Source organism: Mytilus galloprovincialis, chromosome 4 (assembly GCF_965363235.1).
Source record: "Mytilus galloprovincialis chromosome 4, xbMytGall1.hap1.1, whole genome shotgun sequence".
Classification (NCBI taxonomy): Eukaryota; Metazoa; Mollusca; class Bivalvia; order Mytilida; family Mytilidae; genus Mytilus; species Mytilus galloprovincialis.
The window spans coordinates 31,455,343-31,483,091 of NC_134841.1; the positions used below are offsets into that span (position 1 = coordinate 31,455,343).

General features: G+C 30.9%; 1 protein-coding gene across 2 annotated transcripts; it reads right to left on the reverse strand.

Annotated features, from left to right (window-relative positions):
• Positions 1–1,898: 1,898 nt before the first annotated feature.
• Positions 1,899–27,282, reverse strand: LOC143071881 (retinal homeobox protein Rx1-like). Of its 2 annotated transcripts, XM_076246522.1 has the most exons (4): positions 27,167–27,282; positions 8,546–8,742; positions 7,719–8,092; positions 1,899–2,959 (listed from the first exon to the last, which is right to left on the reverse strand). In XM_076246522.1, exons 2-4 carry the CDS (start codon positions 8,667–8,669, stop codon positions 2,462–2,464), a joined length of 996 nt encoding a protein of 331 aa, XP_076102637.1. In that variant the 5' UTR covers positions 8,670–8,742; positions 27,167–27,282; the 3' UTR covers positions 1,899–2,461. The 2 variants fall into 2 exon arrangements, with proteins under 2 accessions (XP_076102637.1, XP_076102636.1); XM_076246521.1 differs by lacking the exon at positions 27,167–27,282 and having other exon boundaries at positions 8,546–8,790.
• Between the last annotated feature and the right edge of the window lie 467 nt (positions 27,283–27,749).

A 27,749-nucleotide genomic window follows, 5' to 3' on the forward strand; every position in this document is an offset into this window, starting at 1 on the left:
ATCTTGTGCTTAAACTGCATTTTTGTCACAATAGTATTGTCCAATATCTTTCCCACATTTACACTGTAAAAGATAAACAGTATTTGTTGACTTACAATTAACATGAAATATAAGGTGTATTCCATACCAGTTAAGTGGTTTTTAAAAGTCTGGGTACTTATTATTTGCTTGCAAGTCAGACATCGTTTGATGGTTTAGAAGATAAGTTTCTAACAAGTAAATTTTTAAGACTTTTTAGCCTACGGAAAGCTAGCACAGATGTATTGGGGAAGATTAAAAATATTCGATTTCTTTTCAGTTTTCGCAGATAAGGTGCGATAACTTGTCCAATTTAGGATTCAGCACAAACGAGACTCATTTGTTTGAACGTTTTCTCGTTCTATTGCAAAATTCTATCTCGGATGAAAGTGTTATGTCTTTTATCTATAATCTACAATATTGTTTAATTAAAGTAAAAGGGAATACAGTATTTCTCCGTCGATATAGGCCGGATTGGGAGCTTTTGTATGTATTTCTGTATTTAATTCAAGTCCTCAAAATTAAAAGATCAAAAATCACCAAAATTAACAAAATATATATTTAAACCGTTTTTCTACTGGTACACATGTATTTTTTTACAATTCGTCTCTTTCAAACATTCTATATAGCTAGCTGTTCGGTGAGCGCCAAGCCTTCGTGTTGAATGCCGTACTTTGAACTATAATAATTGTTTACTTTTACACATTGTGACTTAGATGGATAGTTGTCTCATTGGCACTCATACCACATCTTGTTTTGAATTAACAATATCATGATATGGTTGACTATTGTCAAACAATTATGTCCATCACAGATGACTATGAAAGTATTCTGCTTGTCACAATCCTGACCTCGGCCTCTAATCCTTAATGTTCACATCACCTAATAGGTTTAAGAAGATGTGGTATGATTGCCAATGAGACGCCTCTCCATTGAAATCAAAATATGTAAAAGTAAACTGCTATAGGTTAAAATACGGCCTTCAACAGGGAAATTTTGGCTCACACCGAACAGCAAGCTAGAAAAGGGCCCCAAAAGTACCTGTGTAAAACGATTTCATTGAGCCGCCGCATCTCCTCTGAAACCATACAAAGTCGAAAATATTTGTGATATCACGTATTATAATAATGTAGTGTTTTGTGTTTCCTTAATTTGTCTTTTAAGCAATCTTTTTACCACAGTAAATGTCATTTTTTGAAGAAAAAAATAACCCAATTCGGTCAACGTTATCGATCAGTGTGTTATATGTTTTCGCGCATGCTCAGTTGACGTATAACCCGCGAAATTTAAAAACTCGTTGTTTCAAATAATGCCCAATTGTACCGAGATTTCGCGGGCATCTTCTATATTCTATATAAAAACAAGAAACAAAAAAAACTTATGAACCAGATCAACAAACGACAAACACTGAACATAAGGTTCCTCTATTCTAATCTTGAGGTGCATCTAAGTTCATCTGTTTATGTTTTTAGAGGAATTTTGTTCGTGTTTCTTAATTCATAGACTTTTGTTTTTTTTTTTTTTTTTTGTAATCTATTTGTATTATTTCCTTTGATAATGGCAGAGACATGTATACACATGTGTATATATATATGTTTCTGCTAATGGTATCGTCAGTTCTTCTTTCCAATCTTTATTTTTTATTGTAACACTTGGTTTCTTGTCTCCAAATTTGAATAAATATATAAAAGGCCCAAATTTCTCAAATATAGAATATTTCGGATATAAAACGATATATTTCTATGAATTTTGCTCGTGTGTAGGGTTTCGTACAACACTGGCTTTCTGTAGTTGTCATAGTTCTGCGCATCTTAATTTATCAGGCGGGTTTTGAAAAATAAGATGGCGGGTATTTAAAACATCATTTAACAAGTCAGATATATTGGCACTACGACATATTTATTCAGAATATTACAATAACAAAATATTAACAATTTATGATATGATTTTTAATTCAAAATATGCACAAAAAATGATATATTTGTGAATATGTAAATGATCGTCGGTAAACATTTGATAATAAAACATTTTTAACTTCTATTCAGTAAAAAAAATATTTAAGAGGACTCATTATCCTTAAAATGAATAGTTTAAGTAAAACAATTGAACTTTCAAATAAATAACAATAACAAATTACAATTGCACGCCATTTTTACGTGATATGATAAAATAATACTATGCACTAGTCTGTGAATGGAGAGGATTTTTCAGTCCTATTCGATGAAGAACACAACACTGACAAATGAAACTAATGATTAACACATCTGTAATCGTCTCATTCTATGTTACGGGCAATCATTGTTCAGTGCAATATTAGTATTCTTTAGAATACTAAATAAAATGCTACTTCACAAAAATTCCAATAAAAAAATGTTAAAAACAATTATAGACATCTTGCTGCTGTAAGTTACATGTCAATGTTGATAGAACAAGAAAGGATGAATCATGTCTTGGTTTCCCTTTTTATTGGTGGTGGTGATACATTGTCTATGTTTGCGGAATGTTCTTTGGCTTTCATACGTAGTTTATCGATGCTTGATCTGCGCATGTCTAACGATTCTGTTTCATACGGAAGTCGAGAAGTTGTGGTTGATGGTGGCATCCGTTGGCCGCCTCCTCCTAGGAAGATGCCGGGAACACCAAAAGCATTTGAATTCATTACGTGATGTGCGAACAGACCTCCGAATGGAATTTTACCCTGCATATAATAGGCGGCAAGGTTAAGATTGCCTTGATGGATTGCCATCATTGGATTGACACCTGTAAGATGAGTCATACGGTTGGACCAGAAAAGTTCCGGAGATGTTGGATAAGCAAGACCAAGTTGTCCGCTCGGAAGATCAGCGTAAGAGTTAGTTTCTCCTTGTAGAAAATTTGGACTTTCTCTTCCAAGTGCCTTTTCCCTTTTTCTCCATTTTGCTCTTCTGTTTTGAAACCAGACCTACAGAATAAAAGTATTGCACATGAATAACTATAATTCGACTAAATATCAACTCTTCACTAAGCATACGAAATTCAATATATGTACAAGTAAAGCAGCAGAAACGTAGAACATTAAAAAAAAAACTATTGTTTAAACAACAAATACAGATTTTGCTCCTACATTCCCAACTGTGAAAATCAAACGGACCATACTTAACTTGTATTTTAGATCTATTAAACTACAATTTGAAGCATTATTGGTTTTTGATCTAATTTTGTGGATGATTTCATGTTCTAAATGAAATGAAAAACTGACAGTGCTTAAGAGGATGTAGACAATTTATTTTTGATTATTTCAATAATCGACAAACCGTCGAATATGATTGAAAACAAACGGTCCGTAATAATTTTATCACAATTTCATTGATAAAATGATCTTTTAAATTTCTCGAAAACTTATTTATGATGGAAACAGTTGTTAAAAAGATATAGTCACAATTATTTCCAAAATTAGATCACGCCTTTCATTTCTTTTACTCATTACCAAAAACAATCTTGTCTTTTCATTTATTTTGAATTGCGTTCAAGCGAACAAGAAAACGTCATTTCATATCAAATCAGTTAATGTCTTGTGTTTACACATCTCTTTGCTGAAGAGCATTTATTTATTAAGAAACATTTGATTTCAGGCTAAATTTGCCACTTTATAGAAAATAATTTCCTTCTAAGTAACTTTTTGATCAAGAAATTGTTTTTATTCCGAAAATTACAAACCGGAGGGCCATACTTGAATCAATTTGTATTGGAAGATAACTAATATCTTCTTTATTGGAAAGTGCAAACAGCGTTGCAGTTGTAATTAAATCTTGCTGCCGCTGGCAAATATATATCCTTTTCTTTAAAGTTTAATATTGTTCGTTCTTTATACCTCTTTACGGCTAATGTGCAAATTTATTTGTTTATAAAGGCTTTATTGAAAGCTAGAGGGGTAATTCTTTCAAGTGTTAAACTCACTACTTCTTTGAGCACAAAATAATGAAACTTCTATTTAGCAATTTTCCATTCGATTAAAAACTCGAAGCGTTTCATTCTGTGTATTGAAACGGTCGCGACGTACGAACGGAGTCGATCTTTATTAATTTTTTTTTCATACACAATATCATTTTAGTTACTTCAATTCAAATTTGATTCTTCAATCACATAAGTGTTATAAATTTATTCTAATTAAAAATGAAGAAAGTCATTCTTGTAATCAGACTTGTGTCTACTGTCCTCCAACTATGTTCATCTTCACCCTAGTCTTTTGAAGGCCTATATTATTAACTTTTATCAAAAGAACTATACTGGCGGCGTTATAATTGGTATCTTATGATACACTATTCATTAAGTCAAACACCAATTATTAATAGACTTAAATAATAAACGCTTTCTAAATAGGCATCTTTGTTCCGAACAATCAATAAGAAACTTATTCTATATTTTATCAATAAAGGATATAAATTATAGTTTTTAAAACATGAAAGGTTCAGTTTCCAAATTTCAATAGCTTTTGACAATTTTGTAAATAATGTTAATAACAATTTTAATAACTTTGTGCATGTAGCAATGTATAAAAATGTAATCATTTGATGTAATAATTTCGCCCAACATTTGGAATTGGAATGTAAATTATAAGCTAACATCATGTTGATTACGAAACAAATTAGATTTACCCAATCAAAAAATAGTTTTAAATATGCATATCATGATGAAATAGTATTGAAAGAAAAGGGCAAATTGTATTTGTAAAATCGTGTAACTGATGAAAAAACAACTATAATTAATTCCAGAAATATAAAATAAATTTTAAAGAAGGAAAGTGGAGTTTAGTATTGTTATAGTGCTCCAAAAAGCTGAATATTCGATGTGTATTTTAAAGATAGGTCAAAATATCAGGCCGTATGAATTGAGTTGGGTTTAGTACGACGTTCTCGCTGTCATTATAACCATTTATTTGTATGATTAGATATAATTCCAAGTCTGCATGTTACCAATTAGACATCGATTGTAGATACAAAAATAAATCTAGAACGAATGACGAAAAATAAAGCTTTATTTAATTCAGACATACGGTTAAGTTTCTTAAAGGCCAAGTAATTAGTAAGGTTAAGATGTTTAACTCCAACTGGCTACTTAAGTCGTCTTTCTTTTCAAACGTCATTTTCACAACAGGCGTTAAAACCCTTAAAAGATACTACAGCTATAAAATACAAAACAACACCGGGGACCGAATTAACCACGTAATACAAATATTTGTAGAAAATTAAGGCTGACAAATTTGATCAAAAAGCGAGTTAAATATCTATTAAATAGAAGAGAACTTGTGAAAATTCTAACTGTGATCGCTGGATCATAGAAGTCATGAAACAATACAATGTCATTTAGAATGTCTTAAATTGGTTTGCACGCTGTGTATTTTTGTATAATCCAATAGTGGGAAATGAGTTTTAATGCTTATAAGAGATAATTACATGTTTTATAATCCACTTGTTGCGGCATTTGTCTGTAGCATCTGATTACCACATAGAGGTTTTGTATTCAATCTCCTTTTTCCCAGGAAAATTAAGAGCATTAGTATATCGTGCTGGTTATTAAGATGATTACATCTGCTAATTCTTTTTGATACAGCAATAATATGACTTATATGTAATTGTTACTTGAGACTGTGACAAAAATTATTTAACTGTTAAAATTAATTTTGTAGTCAACAATCCTTACATAAAATTACATTAGGTTTTTATTTACTGGGCTTACGAACAAATTACTTGTATGAGTACAGCCGTGTTGTCAATACTTTCCAGAATATAGAATTGTGAAGCATAATCAAACGCTCATTACGAAATATTTAAATTAATGAAAAATAAATAGTGCAATTCGTAGCTGCTTGAGAAAAAACAAAGTCTTGTACTGACTACGCGTACTATACAATGTATTAACTTTTGTATCACCTTTGATTTACTTTAATTATACAATTACCACATTGTATACGCAACGGATCTTTTCTACGATCAAAAAACGATACGATTAGATATAAAGGATGCGTTATATGTGTTGTATAGACAAAAATTATCGCGATATTAGATATTTTTAATATTTTCATATTTCTCTTTGTTTGCATTTAAGATTTGGAAATGTGTTAATATTTTCGACATTTTAACACCTCTTTGTGTATTTTAATGAAATCTTGTTTGCTTTTCTGTTAATTTGTCTTTAAATGGACGATTTTATCCGATATTACTAGAAACCACATGTAAAACCCTAATCAGAAAGTCAAATCTAAAAGGCTTATAACCAGCAACTTGTAACAAACAACCGTGTCAAAATAAATAAACAATCGAATTAGTTAATGTGACATGCAAACAAAGCAGTGCCAATTAAAAACAAATTTCCATCGTTAGCTACAATCTAAGCTTAGAAGACAAGTTTCAATAGTAAAAAAATAAACTTTAAAATTTGGTACCTTTTACTAAAACCGCAATATTTGATTTTAATTTAGAAATATTTAAATGATACTTACTTCTTTAGTATGGAAATTAAGTCGATTTGTTTGATACGTGAACTTAAAATATTTGTAAAACATGTAAACTGGATTTCATGGAATGCATTTATAAACTTTATTCATGTCGTTCTCAAAAAAGACAAGAAAAGAAGGGACATTAATTTGGTAAATTTTACGTAAGTCCTAACCCGATATCCGTTAAAACTAATTAGAAAATTTTAAACAGATTGCCAAAGCCAAAAAGTCTTTATGTATATAGCTCTTTATTCACCACTAAGACTTCTCCGCAACTCAGTCTTCTGTCTTTCATAAAACGCATATTAAAATATTAAAAGCACGGAGTTAATTTAAACTGCAATTGCAATTATGACAGATATATATACTGTTCAGAATTTGAATAAAGTGATACCGTAACACACGCAACATTTATGCAAACTTAGTCTGTTTTAACATGACACTTTCTTTAGTTAAGTTTTATTTTTTCTTTACACTTTTCAACAACATTTTAGCACCTTTTGTAGTACAATTGTTCGCATTTCTTTTACAGGAAGCTTCTGTTTATTAGCATGATTAACAGATATTTGGTTAAAAAGAGATCAACACCAAATTTATATTGTTATCTTAACAGTTGCTGCTTGTGAAAAATATTATTTCACGACGAGTCAAACAAACCCATGATGTATTAACTAGACTTGTGACGTATACACGAACGTGTATAGAATGCCGTAGTGTCTATGAAAAAAAACCATTCAAAGGTCAATTCACGGTCTTTAACGATAGACATGTGGACATATCATATATGTCAAGTTCTAACACAAAACTGGAAAAGGTTGTGAATAACAGAGACTACCAAAGATTTATCATCGGTACCAAACTTAAATAATACATTACTTAAATAATACATTATACGAACAAGTACATCCACTGATGAGCTGTCGGTATTGGCTAGTGGTTGTACTAAAGTTCTTATTGTTTAAATAAAAAAATAATTGAAATATTAAACAAGAGTTTGTCATATTATTTTCGATTTATGAGTTTGACTGTCCCTCTGGCATCTTTCATCCCTCTTTTTAGGGAAGCCTACATGTATAGATATCTTTTGTTTTTGTTAAATTGCGTTGATGTTCATTGGTGTTTATCTAGTTATAATATACATACCATATAGGTATTATAAAAGCCGTAAACAGAGTCTACGCAATTTTTTGTAAATTCTGTTGAAAGATAAAGAATATATGCGTACCTGTACTCTAGCTTCACTAAGGTCAAGTCTCATTGCTAATTCTTCTCTTGTAAAAACATCTGGGTATTGTGTCTTCTCAAACGCTCTTTCCAGTTGGTGTAGCTGGTATGTTGTAAATGTAGTCCTGCTTCGTCTGATTTTTCTGGGCTTTGAGTTGAAGCTCCTATCGTCGTCTTTGTCCGAAGAACTTTTATCAAAATCTGCATTTATTCTCATTTCTTCATTTTCGTAATCGGAATGATAGTTGTCTGCTGAATCGTCCATTTTGTCCGGGCTGGATTCTGAATGTTCGTCAGAAGAACCACCGATGGAACCTCGGAAAGACCTACTGGAGCAGGACAAGGGACTCTGTAATCCATGACAAATAGCTGATGCTGAAATATAAATACATTTGTAAATATATTTTATAAAGTATTTTGGCAGCTAAAGTACAACGTTAAACGAATAAGTAATAAAGGAAAAAAATATATAAAAAAATTACGCTATTTTAAAAAAATTATACGAATAATGGTATGAGAAGACAACCCAAACACATCTTAGAAAGTATCACAATTTGAGTTTTGAAAATATAAATAAAAATTGTAACATAAACTAAACCATAAGAATATATTTAAAAGTTAATATATTATTATTTTCGAAGAACAAATTTATCTTTAAAATTATATCAATTTTTAATTGTTTTATTTAAACATTGCATTAAAACAACAGAACGTTATTTATTCATTTAATTTACATATTGCAAGTTATTATTTCATTTTTTCTGATTCAAACAAAAATATAAAAAAACGCATCAAATTAATAAAATAAGTCAATAAAAATATACTTACATTCTTCGAGCTTTTTTAATGAGTTAAATAATGAATCCTTTGCAGTATCGTTGGTTCCAAGTATACTCTCGACGCTAAAGGATTTTTTCGTTGTTTTAGCACTAGCAGAAGGACTTTTATCCATAATTTGTTCTTTGTATTGTTTCAACTATAGTGTTGTTTCTTCCTCTGTGAAGCTGACTATGATGAAAACTGATCTGAAATCACGCAATAATACCTGTATTCAGTATTTCACACATCCACAATACGTTTACAAAAATTAATTATCACTTATTTGTAATCATTGAAATTGATTCGTCAATTTCTATTCATTGTTTGTGATCCAATTGAAATTTAACATTTCATCTAAACTGTCACCTGATTGGTTAAAATCAGCTGTCAGCCATTGTTTGTTTAGTATATCGATCTACTTGGGCGGAGAGAAGTCTTTGTACTGATTTTTTTGCTATTTTTTATCAGTTGATTCTGTTATATTTTTAAGTGGTTAAATTACACTCAATAGAGTACAGCACACACAAACAACAATGTTCTTAATTATGTTTCATTTCAGTTGAATTTTATTATTTTAAGAAAATTATTGCGAATGATAAGTTTTATATATTTAAAAAAAAATATATACTAACTCTTTTCTCTTAAAACAGTAAGTAACAGTAAAGGATAAAAAACGATTATGAATAAAATAAAAAATATTCCCAAATAACAGAGAGAGAGAGAGGGGGGGACACACCAAGCATCCGAGAATAAAAAAAAAACACCGTCGTTTAATAATAAGTTATCTTTATTTCAAAAAAAAATCGAGGGCAAATTCAAGAAATGAGATATGAAAGGTTCTCGGAGATTTCTTTCTTTCTTACCATTAATTTATAAACCAATTAATCATTTTTTTATATATGATATATGGGTTGGAGCAATTGACCATTTATCTAAATTATGTTTTTCTTTTGGTAGTGACAGATCCGACAATTAATGTATTTTACTATCATTCCATTCTGGACATTCTGATAGATCTCGGCGTTTTCTTGTTATAATACATATATTCTTGCAATTCATCTCCAGATTTATACTGGAATACTTAGACTAAACATTATAAGTATCAACATACGTACACATAAATACACTTTTGGTAATACAAATAAATCTTCATAAAAGGAGTTTTGTAAAATAAAACAAATTCAAAACCAATTCATTATCTATCTAACTCGTATATGTGGGAGTCAGTGTTTTAAAGCACATTCAAGAAATGCCTTACTTTTAAGTGAATATAACACAACGACATTACTTAAATGTGAAAAACTCATTCAAAGGAAAGTTTATGATAATAATAGTCTTGGGATATGCAGAAAACGACTGTTTTAAAACTTCTATTTTCAGTCAAGAAATCATTGTTCAACAATGTCAGGTTTTCATATCTTCAAACCTTGCAGTTTGGTAGAGTGCAACACAGAACCAATATTTTGCGCATATAGATCAACTTTGTTTATTAAACGGAGTGGATTTTCATATACCGGTATATATTTTAACATCTTTTAAAAGTTCTCTTGTAAAATACTAAATATTTGTTTATTTTTATATATAAGCTTGTTTTACCATTAGTTCTTATACAAAACTAGTGATACCTAATTTTTTTATGAACATTTTTAGTAGGTATATGCAACAACACATTAGAATTGCAAACTTCTATTTTTAAATTTTAATTTTCATACAAAAAATAACGAGTTTCAATTTTATAATTTTATTAACTTGCTGTCGAACTAGGAACATTTTTTGTAGGTATTTATCTATTTAAATTCGGTGTTCGATCATAGCGGTTGTATGCATGTATAACCAATTAAAATGGCTACTTTACGCTAAACATTATATGTTTTAGTAAATGATGATACATTAAAAGTAGATGGAAGTTCAGAGGGAAGTAGTATACATATTCGGGACAATGAAAATTACGAGAAGCAGTCTTTATAAATGTTATATAGTGACAAGTTTCATGAATCTTTATCTCTCATTATTTATCAATTTTAATTAATTTTAAATTAAAGAAATAACACATTGAAAATACTAGTCAAAGATAAAATGACAATTTGAAAGACATAATTATGCTGGTATCAACGTGAAGAAATAATTCCAAAAAATCTGAAATGTATATTTTTTTTCCATATAAAAATGAAATAATTGTATAGTGATATTACATTTTTTTTTTTTTAAGTACAAAATATGCACTTGACAATTCTTTAACAAAGAAAATATTTCATATTTCTGACTATCTGCCTTAATAATTATTTTATCCATTTTTAATTATTAGATGAACAACAAAACTGTGGAAACGTTGATAGCCTGCTGAGGTCTATGACACTAACTAATATATTGTAAATATGTCACCATCTTATAATATTGACTAAGGTATAAACTGTGAAAAGTTTTAATTAATTATTTGATTATTAGTAGATATAAGTTAAGTAAAGTATATCTGATTTAGGCCAACTAAAATTAATTAGTAGATTTTCATCCAAATTTTTGAAAAAAATGGGGCGGGTGGGAGGATTTTATTTTTTTAATTTTATTTCATATGAAACCTTTTTGTCATGTGTTATTCATATATGCAAGTGTAATAATAAGCTTATATCATGTAAATACATCCATAAGATATCGTGTATAAGACAATGACAATCAAAACCAAGGAGTAACCAAAGACTCATAAAACCAAAAGACATTTACATCAACAGTTACAAATAATAAGTAGGAAACAACACGAACTCCACTAAAAGCCAGGAGTGAAATCAGGTGCTTCGGAAGGGTGAGCATTGCCTGCACCGTATACGGCACCCGTCATGTTATTTCTTTGTTCAGTTTGGTAATGATGAAAAGTTGTTATGACTGAGGAAGAATATTACTGGGATATGATTTCTGACACACTTTTGTCATAATGGCCAATCAGCTCATGATGGCGACCATAAAATTGCTTGAGTGATGACCTTAATTTGATTGATTCATAGCCCTGTCTTAGCAACTTTTGAGAAAGCAGTATTCCTCGTTCAAGAAAATCAACGTACTTTGAGCTATAGCTCTAGAGTAACGTAACAATTGAGACACATATACTCCATATGCTGGTGCTGCTTTTTTCAAATTCATAAATATATATCTCTGATCTGTTCTACATGTAATTGCCGCTATAGAAACCTATTGATAGTAAACAGCAGAAATGTGGAGAAATGCCCTCTTCAGTTGGACTACCTACATCAAATGTATATTGCTTTCTAAGCAATGTTTGCTTTCTCAGCAATGTTTTGTTGTCCTAATAAAATGAGGCAAATGCATTGGTATGCAACACAAGTACGATAAGTACAGAATAAAATGAAAACTCAAACAATGTTTAAATAATAGGATTGGTCCTTAATATGCAAGATGCAAATATAATTACAATGTAGAAAATAAAGTTGTTTAAAGACTCTATCGTGGGTATTGGGACAGAAGAGGATGTTTTCACTATTTCTGCAAAAAACGAAACTAAGGCTAAATCTAAATCTAAGAGCTTGCTATCAATTAATAAATTAGAAATGCGTATGTATGTCGATTTGTTTAACTCAATATACGGTCACCAATCTAAAAAGTTCATGCTTGTGTTAATTTCTTTATTCCAGTCAGATGTGTTCCACGATTTTAACGCATTTGGGTTTCATTCACAGCCCAAATTTCTGACAAAAAGTCATTGCATAAATAAAATAAATCCAAGGTGTTTTACTCACAAACATTTGTGTCATTTGTGACATACGGCGATTTGCGTTCTTTGGCACAGCGTGTTACTCGTAACCCGAATATTTCACGCCCTTATCGTAATCAATCTCTATTCTCGGTAAATGATGTTGTCATCATAGACATAGATCAGCAGAATATATCGACTTAATAATTCAGTAAGAATACACTAAGAAATACGAAAACCGAAATATGAAACAGGAAGTTTTACATGAAACGAAATTATCGACAGTTACTGGTAATGGAAATGAACAAGATCCGGAAATCGTATTTTTTTCAAAAATAAAAAAAATCGGGGCGGGAAAATTTCAGAGGGGCGGGCGGGGATGAAAATCTACCAATTAATTTTAATTGGCCTTAGATATACTTAATAAGAGTATTGATTTGGATTAGGAGTTAATGATTTGTTTAGTTTAATTATTGGCTTAATCTGACACAGGCTTTATATACTAATTTCATCTCTTTTATAATCTGTTTTTGTCATTATCAACATCCGGGTAAGAAATTCGAAAACAATTATTTAGCACGCGACAAGGTCTCGGGAACTTCCGGAGACATTCGACTTAGTCGTATAAGCATTAAGCTCATGCAAATAGTATGTTAGTATCTTACATTAGCCAATACAACTGAATTTACTACATTAATTTAACAAAATGTAAGTTAAAGATTTGGTATAAAAGTAAGTATAAGAGAAGTCATGTATAAAGTTGATAGTTGATGGAAAGGAAATCTACTATACCTAACGCGAGACACATAAACATGCGGAGTATAGTTTGTGTTTTAATCAACATGTTATATTTTCATTTCGATAATACACGTGAATGTTGAAATGGTTAGTTTTTTAATATCAAGTGTTTTTATTACAGACAGAGTCTTCAATAATCTTCAATAAATAAAGGATCGCTAGAAACTAAAAGAAGAAAGTCATGTATTGTAGCAAGATAATTCAGTAATGTTTATCGAAAGTGTTTTAAGACTGGGACACTTTTAATTCACCTAAGTGTCCTCGTTTTAAATAAAGAAATGTTTGTACCGAAAATTTACTAAAAATTGTTAATGGTTTCTCATGATTTTCTTAATCGTATTAAAACAATTTTTATTTTGTCTATTCTCAGCCATGGTGTAAGACCGTCACGCGATTATTATTGTGTTTCTGGAAAGTGTTTATTTTAGCTTTTTATACAGCTAAAGATTGTAGTTTAATATCATTCCTTTTTCCTCAATTTTTTGAAAATTAAAAAGACTAAAAGACAAAACATAGAAAAATGTGACAAACATAAATATACTAGTTTGTTATCGAACATACATAAATATACTAGTTTGTTATCGAACATACATAAATATACTAGTTTGTTATCGAACATACATAAATATACTAGTTTGTTATCGAACATACACAAATATACTAGTTTGTTATCGAACTCATGTGCATTTTACTTATAGTCTATCAAATTTTACTTGATCTGAACAATGATTGCTTAAATAAGTACCAATCTGTATAATACATGTAATCTCATATATATAAATATGTGTTCCTTAAGAAGACATCAGACGATTATGTTGATGAGTCCATCAATCTGAAATCATGTAACTTTTGCGGCAAAATTGTAAAAACAATATATTACAGTTTTTACTTTAAACAAAACATATTTTTCATAATGAACTGAAGGATATTAATGAAAGAAAACTGACTCGGACTTCTTTTAAACTGAGTTTTTCTGTGCGTATTGTGGTGGTTTTCTTTATTATACATTGGCTATATATATATGTCACAGTAGCATGGGTTCGAATCCCGGCGAGGGAAGAACCAAAAATTTGCGAAAGCAAATTTACAGATCTAACATTGTTGGGTTGATGTTTAGACGAGTTGTATATATATATATATATATACTTTTATTATATATTAAGATATCACAAAACACGTTTAACCCCGCCGCATCTTGCGCCTGTCCCAAGTCAGGAGCCCCTGGTCTTTATTAGTCTTGGATGTTTTTCTATTTTTATTTTTTTTTTAGTTCATTTATATGTTTTGGAGTTTAGTATGACGTCTGTTTTCATTTTATTTAGGGGCCATCTGAGACCCGCTTACGGTTACGGGTTTTTCCTCGCTGAATTAGAGACCAATTGGTGGCCTTCGGCTCTTTGACATATTACCAATTTCCATTATCAATTTGGAAGCCGACAAAATGTAAAAATAAAGCAACACAACCCCAACATCAACAAACAAAAACCTAACAACCACCCAAAAACCATTAATGCTAAAAATGAACAATGTTAAAAGAGAAGACACGAGTGACATAAAAAAAGCAAGCAGAAAGATCATTTTGTCTATTTGACTTGGAGGTTTCACAATTGTATGACATTATTTTTGATCTTTCAATTTTAATATGACTATATACTAAACTATATCTGTTTTCTAGTTAAATTATATACTTTTCTGATGCACAAATCAGTCTTAATTTATGTATAATTGCACTTCAATTATTCCATTATTCCTATGCATATTTATTATAATGATTTGGCCTTGTATGTATGTTTCTTTTTTTATCTTTTTTTTAGGTTTGCGTTATATCGCAAAGGCAAAGGTTTGCGTTATATCGCAAAGGTTTGCGTTATAACGCAAACATAGGAAGAAAAATTAAAAAAAAAATGTGTGGCGCTAATACGCTTCCGTAAATATCTAATTTCGTGCACGCTGCTGTTTATATTTAATTTTAAAGTTCTAAATGGAAATTAGTGACGCCGCCGTGACGTCCGAAATGACATTTGTGTAGTTGAGTGAACTGATATCTGGTATATCATTCTAATCATTTATCAATAAAATTAACACCATCTTAAAATATCTTTATTATCATAAAAGCAAGAAAAACACGCTCTTAACTTAAATACAAATAATTTAAAACATTTTTTTACGTTATATCGCAAAGGTTTGCGTTATAACGTAAATGTTTGCGTTACAAGGTTTGCGTTATAACCCAAAGGTTTGCGTTATATCGCAAAGGCAAAGGTTTGCGTTATATCGCAAAGGTTTGCGTTATAACGCAAACATAGGAAGAAAAATTAAAAAAAAATGTGTGGCGCTAATACGCTTCCGTAAATATCTTATTTCGTGCACGCTGCTGTTTATATTTAATTTTAAAGTTCTAAATGGAAATTATTGACGCCGCCGTGACGTCCGAAATGACATTTGTGTAGTTGAGTGAACTGATATCTGGTATATCATTCTAATCATTTATCAATAAAATTAACACCATCTTAAAATATCTTTATTATCATAAAAGCAAGAAAAACACGCTCTTAACTTAAATACAAATAATTTAAAACATTTTTTTACGTTATATCGCAAAGGTTTGCGTTATAACGTAAATGTTTGCGTTACAAGGTTTGCGTTATAACCCAAAGGTTTGCGTTTTATCGCAAAGGCAAAGGTTTGCGTTATATCGCAAAGGTTTGCGTTATAACGCAAACATAGGAAGAAAAATTTAAAAAAAATGTGTGGCGATACGCTCCGTAAATATCTTATTTCGTGCACGCTGCTGTTTATATTTAATTTTAAAGTTCTAAATGGAAATTATTGACGCCGCCGTGACGTCCGAAATGACATTTGTGTAGTTGAGTGAACTGATATCTGGTATATCATTCTAATCATTTATCAATAAAATTAACACCATCTTAAAATATCTTTATTATCATAAAAGCAAGAAAAACACGCTCTTAACTTAAATACAAATAATTTAAAACATTTTTTTACGTTATATCGCAAAGGTTTGCGTTATAACGTAAATGTTTGCGTTACAAGGTTTGCGTTATAACCCAAAGGTTTGCGTTATATCGCAAAGGCAAAGGTTTGCGTTATATCGCAAAGGTTTGCGTTATAACGCAAACATAGGAAGAAAAATTAAAATAAAATGTGTGGCGCTAATACGCTCCGTAAATATCTTATTTCGTGCACGCTGCTGTTTATATTTAATTTTAAAGTTCTAAATGGAAATTATTGACGCCGCCGTGACGTCCGAAATGACATTTGTGTAGTTGAGTGAACTGATATCTGGTATATCATTCTAATCATTTATCAATAAAATTAACACCATCTTAAAATATCTTTATTATCATAAAAGCAAGAAAAACACGCTCTTAACTTAAATACAAATAATTTAAAACATTATGACATTTTTTTGTGTAAAAAATAAATCTGTCTCAATAGGACATAGACTTTGTACCCTAGCGGTTGAAAATTTTTAAGAATGAAATATATCATAAAAGATATTGCACAGAGTACTAATACGATACGAATACGAATACGAATACGAATACGAATACGAATACGAATACAAATACGAATACGACAGTTTTATTTTGATTCGGTTCACATTTAGCAATACAAACATAAAATCTTGTGAGCTATTAACAGAACATAAGATATATAAGCAGCAAAAATATTTCTAATCCTTAGAAAGAGCACAGGCATATTGAAATCCATGCAAAGCATTTCTAACTACACATCTAAAAATGACAGAACTAAAGCATAACTAAAATTGAAGCACAAATACAATTAAAGCACAACTAAAATAAGCCCCAAAAAATATAGCAGACATGCAAAATATAAGGCTTAATGCAAACATTTATAGAGCAATTACTATAAAGTGCTAGTCTATGCACGCAGAACAACACGTTTTGAACCATTCCAAGACTTTACAAGGCTCTTAAATCGAAAACTATTTTCAGTCTTGAAATGGTCAGGTAGGCTGTTTCACAGAGTATAGCAGCTGAAAATTCAAAATTTTTCTTTCCAAACTGATCAGTTTTACATGTGTAATATCGAGTATATTACTTTATCTGCCTGAAAGAATATTCACAATCGTTTACATTCCATAGATCATGTAAACAGACAGGTGTTAACTTATTAAACGTTTACATTCCATAGATCATGTAAACAGACAGGTGTTAACTTATTAAAAGTTTCAGTTGCCATTGAGCTTTGTCTTTTACTATGCAGTGAAGGCATCTTTGTCTTTTACTATGCAGTGAAGGCATCTTAGTCTTTTCAAGCAACAGTTCATATGAGCATGAATGATATCTTCATATACACAAACCTAGTTTGTGCTCTTTCTTTCACATTTTTTTCTTTTTTGTTTCTTTTCTCGGTACAGAAATGCAATGCCAAAGGACAGAATTTGAAATTTGACAAAATAAATGTATTAGAAATAGTAAGCTTACTAAGCTTTTTTTTTAAAAAGACGTTACGCGCGATGTTCGTACCTCATTGGAAATTCGGTGTAGTTGCAAGATGAAAGTTCAAAATATATAATTGTGTGATATCATATTCATTGCTATTGTACGTATTTTAAAAAATAACGATTTTTAAAATAAAAACGAAAAAAATAATTGTTGAAACTATGTTTTATGCCGCATGTGACAAGCTTCATTTTTAAAAAACCGCGATTTTTAGGTTGTCCCGCGTAACATATTTCATTTATTGTAACCACTAAACTATGATTTTCGTCAAAACTATTTAATATTTTGAAAAACGTTTTTTTCCATTATTAAACAGAATGGTTCCTTCAGTCTTTGATGCATTTTTTATGACGTTATGATGACGTCATAGAAAAAACCGCGTTCCATACTAGGGCAAATCTGTCCCGCGGGAAGAAAAAAATTTGGATTCCAGATTTTAGAATAAAAAAACATTTATCTAATGAAAAAACTTTAGTATTTGTATTTACTAAATCAATGTTAATTTGCTTAATTTTATGAATTTAAAGACAAATATCCTGAAAAATGATATATGGTAATTTGTGAGCGATTTTTCAAAGGCTTACAAGTTTGTCGCACCATCATTTTTTGACGTAAAACGAACTCAACTCAAATTTACGTCAATTGTTTGCTTATCACTGCTCTTATAATGGTAGAACTTTATGATTTTTTTAAAATGTTATTTTTCTTAAATTTTCAAAAAACTAAAATACATCAATTTTCAAAAAACTAAAATACATCAATTTTCAAAAAACTAAAATACATCAATTTTCAAAAAACTAAAATACATCAATTTTCAATAAGTAGTTAAAAAGCACCGTCGATTTTGCGGAGTCTTACAAGAATGTCGCACTTGCTTAAAAATAACGTTTCAGTCGAATTTTCGGTTTGAACGTTACGAAATATTCGCGACGTTGTGTTACGCTTACATGTACGAACATCGAGCGTAACGTCTTTTCAAATAAGTTCTCAAAGGTTTCAAATATTTAGTTGCTGAGTTGCCTTCCTGATGTTTTACCAATATGAATATAAAAACTTTGTTGATAATCTATGCCAATGCCAAGTAGTTTGACAGTTGGCTCACAAGAAAATCAGCACTTTGTATATTTACGTATACACGTATTTTTGTTAGATGTCTTTTTCTCCAAGTGATAAAACCTTAAATTTGTGATTCAGATTCCAAAGTACGAATTAAAGCAACGTTTACGTTTAAGCAGTACAACCCGGTGAAATCTATAGCCTGCTCAGCTGAAAAATAGTCGGTATGTTATATGACTTCTCTTGAAGTGAATTTTAATGTGCGTATTGTTATGCGTTTACTTTTCTACATTGGTTAGAGGTATAGGGGGAGGGTTGAGATCTCACAAACATGTTTAACCCCGCCGCATTTTTGCGCCTGTCCCAAGTCAGGATCCTCTGGCCTTTTTTAGTCTTGTATTATTTTAATTTTTGTTTCTTGTGTACTATTTGGAAATTAGTATGGCGTTCATTATCACTGGACTAGTATATATTTGTTTAGGGGCCAGCTGAAGGCCGCCTCCGGGTGCGGGAAATTCTCGCTACATGGAAGACCTGTTGGTGACCCTCTGCTGTTGTTTTTTATTTGGTCGGGTTGTTGTCTCTTTGACACATTCCCCATTTCCGTTCTCAATTTTATGAGAGTTTACAGCATGATTACCTATTCAACTGATTTAATAGTTTTATTTAGAGTACAAAGTCAGGCGGTTTTTACCTCCAGTACTTTTCTATGTGTTTTGGCGTTTGTTTTTGTTGCAGGTCAGAGTTTCTGTTGTTCAGTTGTTTCCTCTTATAGCTGATTTGTTTCCTTCGGTTTTAGTTTTGGTACCTGCATTTGGTTTTGCTGATTCGAATATTGATTATTGAACAGCAGATTACTACTGGTGCCTTTATTAATTCTTATGTTTTACTTTTAGACAACTGTTTCGTGATAGGAAGAGGGTTAGGTGTACACAACATGTGTAGTTCCGCTACGTTCTATATGTGTCTGTCACAAGTCAGGACTCTATAATTCGGTTGTTTTCGCATTTTGTCGCAAAGCGTTAATGTGTTTTTCGTTTATTGTTTTGTACATGTACAAATTACGCCAGATGCGCATCCAATTGGCAACGAATCTCTCTTAAGTGATGTGTTAGAGTCCAAAAAATTTGAAAAAATGTATATTACATTTTTGTTTTTTTAATTTTCCTTAGAACATAAACAATATTGTGAAACTTTAATCTTAGTTCTTTTCGTGTGATTAAAAACACATGTAAATGCCGAATGCGAAATATTTAGTTATCTATGAAAAGGACACAACTTCATTATGAATTTAAAAAAAAGGGAAACTGCATAATGCGAAGGTAAATTTTCTGCTGTTCTAAAATGCAAAAAACTAAATAACCCTCACATATATTACCCATCACTCCAATGACACAAAACTTTCGAGTTGTAAGAGTAACTGAGAGGGGAAACCCTATTTTGTACCCTCTTTTTGATAATAAAATAAAATTATTTCTTATTATGGTAATTAAACAGCTCTGAATAATTATCAGCGAACAATAGTACTAAGCTACCATTTTTGTTGAAAATCAACAATTCAAGTGTCGAAGCTGGCTTTCTTTAGATTAAAATACAATCAATATCTTTCTTAAGACAAAATCCATTTTAAATTTAAACAAAACAGATGCTTTATCCATTTTACGTAAGTACTCAATCAAACTTTTCAACCATATTCAATTCTATTAACTATTCCTAATGGTATCCGAGGATAAATATCCGATGTGTAATTGATTTTTACTGGTTTAATTCCCCCATTACATGGCATCATGTTTTATCGTTCCTAAGTCGTTAAACAACTACCAATGAGTGATCAATTATTGTAAACCGGAAGTCATTATCTGTTCGCCATTAGTGAAATTAGAATTTGACGTGATTTTGCGAGATTTAACGCCAACTAGTTTCATATCCGTTTGAAGAAAAACGGAAATTCGGTGACAAGTTTTAAAATCAACATGTTAAGAAAGAAGAATTTGTTGCGTGTTCACATATGTGTTAAGATGTCTTTATTTAGTATTTTCGAGGAGCGTTTTGGGTTGATAGAAGTTCGACATTGTTACGTAATATTAACGATTACATTACAATGATAAAATAAAACCAAGTCATCACAAAATGAGCTTTACTTAATTCATGCAATATACTTGTAGCGATCAAAAGATATACCAAGCATCATGTCATTAAGTTGAAAGTTTCAACAATACTAAATATCGTAATGTAGAATACAATGAAACAACTACTCCATGATGGAAATCACAAGTGTCTGTTCAGGATGCGTAGAATTCAAAAATTGTTCACTCTAAAAACAATTTAAGAATAAATGTTTTAAAGCAGGTCTAGGACGAATTGATAAATATATTCGTCCAAGGGCAGACAATTGTTTTTTTACTGATGCTTGTCGATATGTCATAGAGATTTCAATGATATACAAAAACAGAAACAAATTACTCGAACGGCAGTGGGTGTTTTCCCTCCTTAAGATTTACTACAAACATTCAAAGACAATTTGAGACAAAACATTGTCAAACAAATATAACAAGAATGTGTCCATAGTACACGAATGCCCCACTCCCACTATCATTTTCTATGATAGTGGACCGTGAAATTGGGGTCAAAACTTTAATTTGGAATTAAAATTAGAAAGATCATATCATAGGGAACATGTGTACTAAGTTTCAAGTTGATGTAACTTTAACTTCATCAAACACTACCTTGACCAAAAACTTTAACCTGAACTTTGCACTATCATTTTCTATGTTCAGTGGACCATGAAAGTGGGATCAAAACTATAATTTGGCATTAAAATTAGAAAGATCATATCATGGGGAACATGTGTATTAAGTTTCAAGTTGATTGGACTTCAGCTTCATCAAAAACTACCTCGACCAAAAACTTCAACCGGACGGACGAACGGAGGCACAGAGCAGAAAACATAATGCCCCTCTACTATCGTAGGTGGGGCATAAAAATCAAAAGATGTTCTGTATATATTTTGAAGCAGATTCCGTTTTCAATATAAGTTTCAGGGCATTTTCATATTGTAGGTGAAAAAATATATATACGACAAGCCCATATATTTTAATTCTAAGCGATCATATTATATTTCAGGGTTTGCAATGAGTGTTTAATATTCTTAGAGGTTATATGTGTGGAGATCTATTTCATATTTCAACCGATAATGTATTTATGGGTTCGCACTCGGATCATTTAGTCATGTTTCACTGCTGAACAGGGATTTGTTTTTTATGCTGAGTTCACACGTAATTCGGGTTCGATTCGCATTAACTAATTCGCATTCGAAACTTTTTACGTCCAGACTTCATTTCTCGTGCGAATTGTATAATGCGAATTAAACAATTTGAATTTCGATTCGAATTAAATAAAGAAGAGTGTGAACGCGATTAGCGAATTTGATTCGCATTCGATTCGAATTCAATTCAAATTAACTGACGTGTGAACGAGGCATGATAGTATTTGCTGGTAATTTTTATTCTAAACAGTTACATGTCTCAAAAGAGCACATGGGATAAAAAAAATCTAAGCGTAATGTATATACGGTTTACATACAGAACTCAATGACTCAATGAGAGTTTTTATCATTTCAAGTTATTAAATACTTTAGGCAAGCACTGGAGATGAAATGCAACAGGATAGATCTTTTCTTTTTAATAAACTTTTAAATATAATACTTAATGTTGCAACCAATAGTGTCAAATCTGTGACACTTTATCGGACGGAAGCCGTTAAGATGTTTGGATATTTCTAAAACCAAGATAATTTAAAATTATCATCCTTTTATCCTCGAGATTTAATTTTGATTACGAGAGTTTATAATGTTTTATTATTTTAACATTTTATAGAGGTAACGAGCTGTTCAATATCGAAAGTTTGCGAACTGTCAAACCTAGAGAGGTTACGAGCTGTTCATGACCATTATCGAAAAGTTATGAGCTGTTATTATTGAAAGGTAACGAGCTGATCATTCTCGAAAGGTTGTGAGCTGCAAACATCAAGAGGTTACGAGCTGTTCATGATAATTTTCGAAAGATTACGCGCTGTTCATTATTGAGGTTCATTATCAAGAGGTTACGAGCTGTTCAACACCCAAGAGATTACTAGCTGTTCATTATAGGTTACAAGCTCTTTAACATCTAAATGGTTACGAGAAATTTGCATCGAAAGTTTACATGCCGTTTATCTTCGAGAGGTTACGAGCTGTTTGATATCGAGAGGTTACGAGCCGTTAATCATCGACATGATCGAGAGGTTACAAACTGCTTGACTTCGAGAGGTTACGAGCTGTTTTTTATTGAGAGGTGACGAGCTGTTCTTAATTGAAAGGTTGCGACCTGTTAAACATTTAGAGGTTACGAGATGTTTAACATCAAGAGATTACCAGCTGTTCATATCGAGAGGTTATCAGCTATTTAACATCGGGAGGTTTCGAGTTGTTTAACATCGAAATGGTTACGAGACATTTACATCGAGAGGTAACAAGCCGTTTATCATCGAGAGGTTACAAGCCGTTTATCATCAAGAGGTTACAAGCCTTCTATCATCGAGAGGTTGCAAACTGCTTGCCATCGAGAGGTGTCCAGCCGTTAAACATCGAGCAATTACGAGCCGTTTATCATCAAGTGATAACGAGCCGTTTGTCATCGAGATGTTTGAGTTAGACAAGCATAGCTAGTTACAAACGGTAAACAACTAAAGTTGTATGGTACTATGTGAAATCAACTGGATTGCATCGTAATACTATAAACTAATCGCCATGACAAAATATCACGGAAAACTTTACAAATCTCCAAATACACATTGATCATCGTGTCATTATTTCAAATTACTGGTGTAAATGATAATTTGAATCATTCCCTCAATTAAATAAATTTTCCTTAACGAGCCTCCAATAGGCTAAACGATGTTATAAAGTTGTATGAAGAAATTTGTTGTGATTGATTTATTAACAAGCAAATTAAAAGCCGTGTGCAATGACTTCCTCTTGTCTTGCTATTTGATATGATTATCGTTAATGGTCCAACATCAGATCAACAATTAGTTGATCATTAGACGGTTCTCAACAACGAAGATACCCTTTATAAAAGACCCGGTCGCGTATTAAGAACTAATAAACATGCATGTTTACCGTGTTGTAATTTCCTGAGGCAGCTAGTGTTTCATTATACATTATTGAAATTATGCATCTTTTGTCACGGTAATCCGTTTCTTAAGATGGATCATAAAAGTAGGCGTACCTGTGAATACAGCCGTAAAATTTCATTATCCATTCCGTTATTAACTTTTAATTTTATTAGCTGTGCAAAGTAATGAAAACAGTGAAATTACTTGCATTGTCTTGGTGTCGAACCTTTTTTTATTCGACAAACACAAAATTTAAGGTGAACTTTCTTTGTAATCATACTATTTGTGCTTCATATACTACCCAACCATTCCCCCTTTCCAAAGAGAATAGCAATATGATCATATGATTTTGGCATAACTGTTAGGAATTTTTGGTCCTCAATGCTCTTCAACTTCGTACTTTATTTGGCCTTTTAAACATTTTTTGATTCGAGCGTCACTGATGAGTCTTTTTTGGACGAAACGCGCGTCTGGCGTATTAAAGTGTAAAATTTTAGTCCTAGTATCTATGATGAGTTAATAATTAACTTATATGAATTTGTCTCATCCGACAGTACAATCATTAATAACGCACAATGTTCGCGTATCCGAGGGGGTGAATAGCAGTCCCGGTCAGTCGGAGAGAGGGATGCATTATAGATACCCGTCATCTATGCATCAATGTTCAAATGAACAGAAAGTAAGCAATTATATGCATCGTATGGCCATCAACGATGAGAAAACCCCATAACATATAATGGACTATATATAAAAGATACCAACCTGAAAAACATGAAACAATTCAGTTGAGAAAACAAACGGCCTCATTTATTAAAAAGTTATTTAGGTAAAAAACAATTTTGGTAGACATGGACCAAATATAACCTCTGAATTACGATTAGGGACAGGTACTTAAATTATGTGGCGAGATAAAGTATGTTTGCGGGCACCCAACGCACCCCATACCCTGTGACATAGGCCAAACAGCGCAACATATGAACAAACTATAATATAAAAAAAAATCAAAAAGAGCTTAACATACCGATCGATACGAAGCAAAAAGATAAGCAACAAAACCACTGAGCGGACATGGCAATGCATTTATACATCCATACAATAATAATGACACTCAGGTAAATTCTGAGAGTACTCGCAGTTGCTGAAATCTAACAACCAATGAAAATCAGTCATGCATTTTTTCCGATTGCTTATGACGTCTTTTCAATAAATTCGTTCAATATTTTAATCTTAGGAAATATTAAATTGCATGAATAGCTTTATTTAACTTTTTTCATTTGTCTTTGTGTTTAGTGCCTATTTTAGTGTGACAAGCAATTCAAATAGATCTATATGGACATACGCATATTTGACGTGATTTCTACTGAGAAAACAGTCCGCAAAACACCAAATAACATAGATTTCAGCACCTTTACCATAAAAAAAAATCAATCATTGTACATACAATGGATTTAGTGTAGAGACCTCAAGAATAAACAAAAGTACAGTTAAGAGTAATATAGCAGTTACTAAAATCATTCAAGTCGAAGACAACTAATAAAACAATCGTGTATCAATCAGTACACTTTTACAACACAACTAATAAAACAATCGTGTATCAATCAGTACACTTTTACAACACAACTAATGAAACAATCATGTATCAATCAGTACACTTTTACAAGACAACTTTGAGAATGACAAGTAGAATCTTGGTTTTTTTCAAAACGTTGTATTTTAATTTTTATATTGTGACTTGTTTTTTTTATAAATCAAAGTTGTAGATGAAGTAAAGCTTTGTTATGTGTCCGTTTCTATAAAGATACCACCCAGTTTTAAGTACCGATTAACACGTTCTTATACAAATCATTTAGCAGGCAAATAATAGTCTTTTCTATTGTATTATTAAATCAAGCTATTAAAGACCTTTTAGCAAAATATTATAAAATTGAGACAAACAAATAAAAATCTTTACTCTGTCAATTTAAAAGCCTTCTTTTGATGTTATTGTTAATTATATCTATGTATCATATATAATTACTTAATTTTGTTATTAATTTATATCGAGATATTATATGCTTCAATTTTCGTCTATTCAGATCATAACATAAGAGCCAATTATGGTACAACACGAGTAAAACATTTTCCGCTTACATCTGTCCGGTATTGATTTGTTATTTACAAATTTATTGATAATATGTTATTAACCGTTATTGTTAAATTAATAGGTTGTTATCGCCGCATACAGTTATTTTGTCAATTATTGAATGTTAATTTATGAAACAAATTAACCGCAATTGACTCAATCTATTGTTAATTCCCGAAGCAGTTAGCAGATTGCATTGAAACGAACATAGCAGAGGGATGAATACGACATCATTTTAGGAAAGAATTAGCAAGCGATTTTCACCAGTGACAAAACTTCACAGCTTTCTAATATATGTGATAATTCTGTGAGTGAAATTAGAACGTGTAGCCGACAGCATAACATTGTCACTGTAATTAGTTTCTTTATTATTTCTATTTATCAATTATATAGAATATTTCTGCAGATGACACTTGCACTGCTTGAAATTACATTACAACATTGGGTCTCATTTATATTAATAAATATTCTGTTTATCGGTAATTAGAAATGGCAACGGATGAATTATGACTGACAAATGCAATTACTTAGAAGATTTTAATATAAAAATCGGGATAAAATAGAAAGTTAATTTTCACAATGTTCTTTCGAGTGATGTATTCAAATACTCAGACTATAAGTTGAATCACTGATAGTCTTTTTACTGGTAATAAACGATTGAGAGCTGGACATATGCAGTCTCTTGTCTTTATTTTTTTTTTTTGGTTGAAAATACAAATTTTTATTTGTGTACTCTCAATTTTTTATGGTTTCTTATTTACGAATACAAAGAATCTCCTTTAATTTGAAATAAAAAAAAGATATTTAAATGTTACACTTGAAGGCATTACATTATTTCTGATCTGCTTGACTTTTGTCAGTACTTCTTGGTTTTGATTTTATCCTATTTTTTGTTTAGTATGTTGCAACATTTTTAGTAAATAAGTTAAATGCTTTTACATAAGCTGGAAATATAAACGTCATTTGTCTGAAAATAATTAATGTATTTGTACGAGATTATGTCCAAACAAGTAACCGAAACATATATTGATAAAGCAGTAAGATAACATCAAAAGTCTACATGTTTGTATCATAATGCAGGAGTACATTGCTATTTTTAATTTGTGTATTAGAAATTAAAAACATGTAATACGGTTATCTATAGACTTGTGTTGTGGGATGTACGCAGTTTGTTTTGTGATTAAAGAAATATATTATATATTATTATATTATTAAAATAACATTCTTTTCAGATTTAATTCAACAAATGAGTATTTTTCTTTCCGTTATCTATAACACCTGTTATTTTATGAATTATAGTTAATTCCTACCTTAGACTCATCAGAGTGTTCATATTGTCACATTATCCAAAGATATAGAACCAATATTGATGACTGAAAGTAATAAATATCAAACCATAGGATAATCTTATACTTAAAAAGTTTCTTGATTTTTTGACTGTGTAATATTTTCTTTGAATTCATTCCAATATTTCGCATTATTGAATTACAAAGCCATTTTGATTCGTAATAGGACTAACAAGATTGAAAAAGACTTTTTACCACTAGCTATTGTTTTTCTATTAAAGCCTTTAAAATTTGGTTTATTTTTCTAAAGGTGAAATTGAATGTGTAATGTGATTTTATTTAAATGTTACACTTGAAGGCATTAAATTATTTTTGATCTTCTTGACTTTTGTCAGTACTTCTTGGTTTTGATTTGATCCTATTTTTTATTAAGTATGTTACAACATTTTTAGTAAATTAGTTAAAGACTTTAATTATCAAAAGCTGGGTTACACTTCAAACGTGTTGTTATAGACGAAATTACACAAAACTGGCAAAAAGAAAGAGAAGCGAAACAAAAAGGTAAATAATAGTGAATAACTTGCTAATTTCTTTATTCCCCATACCA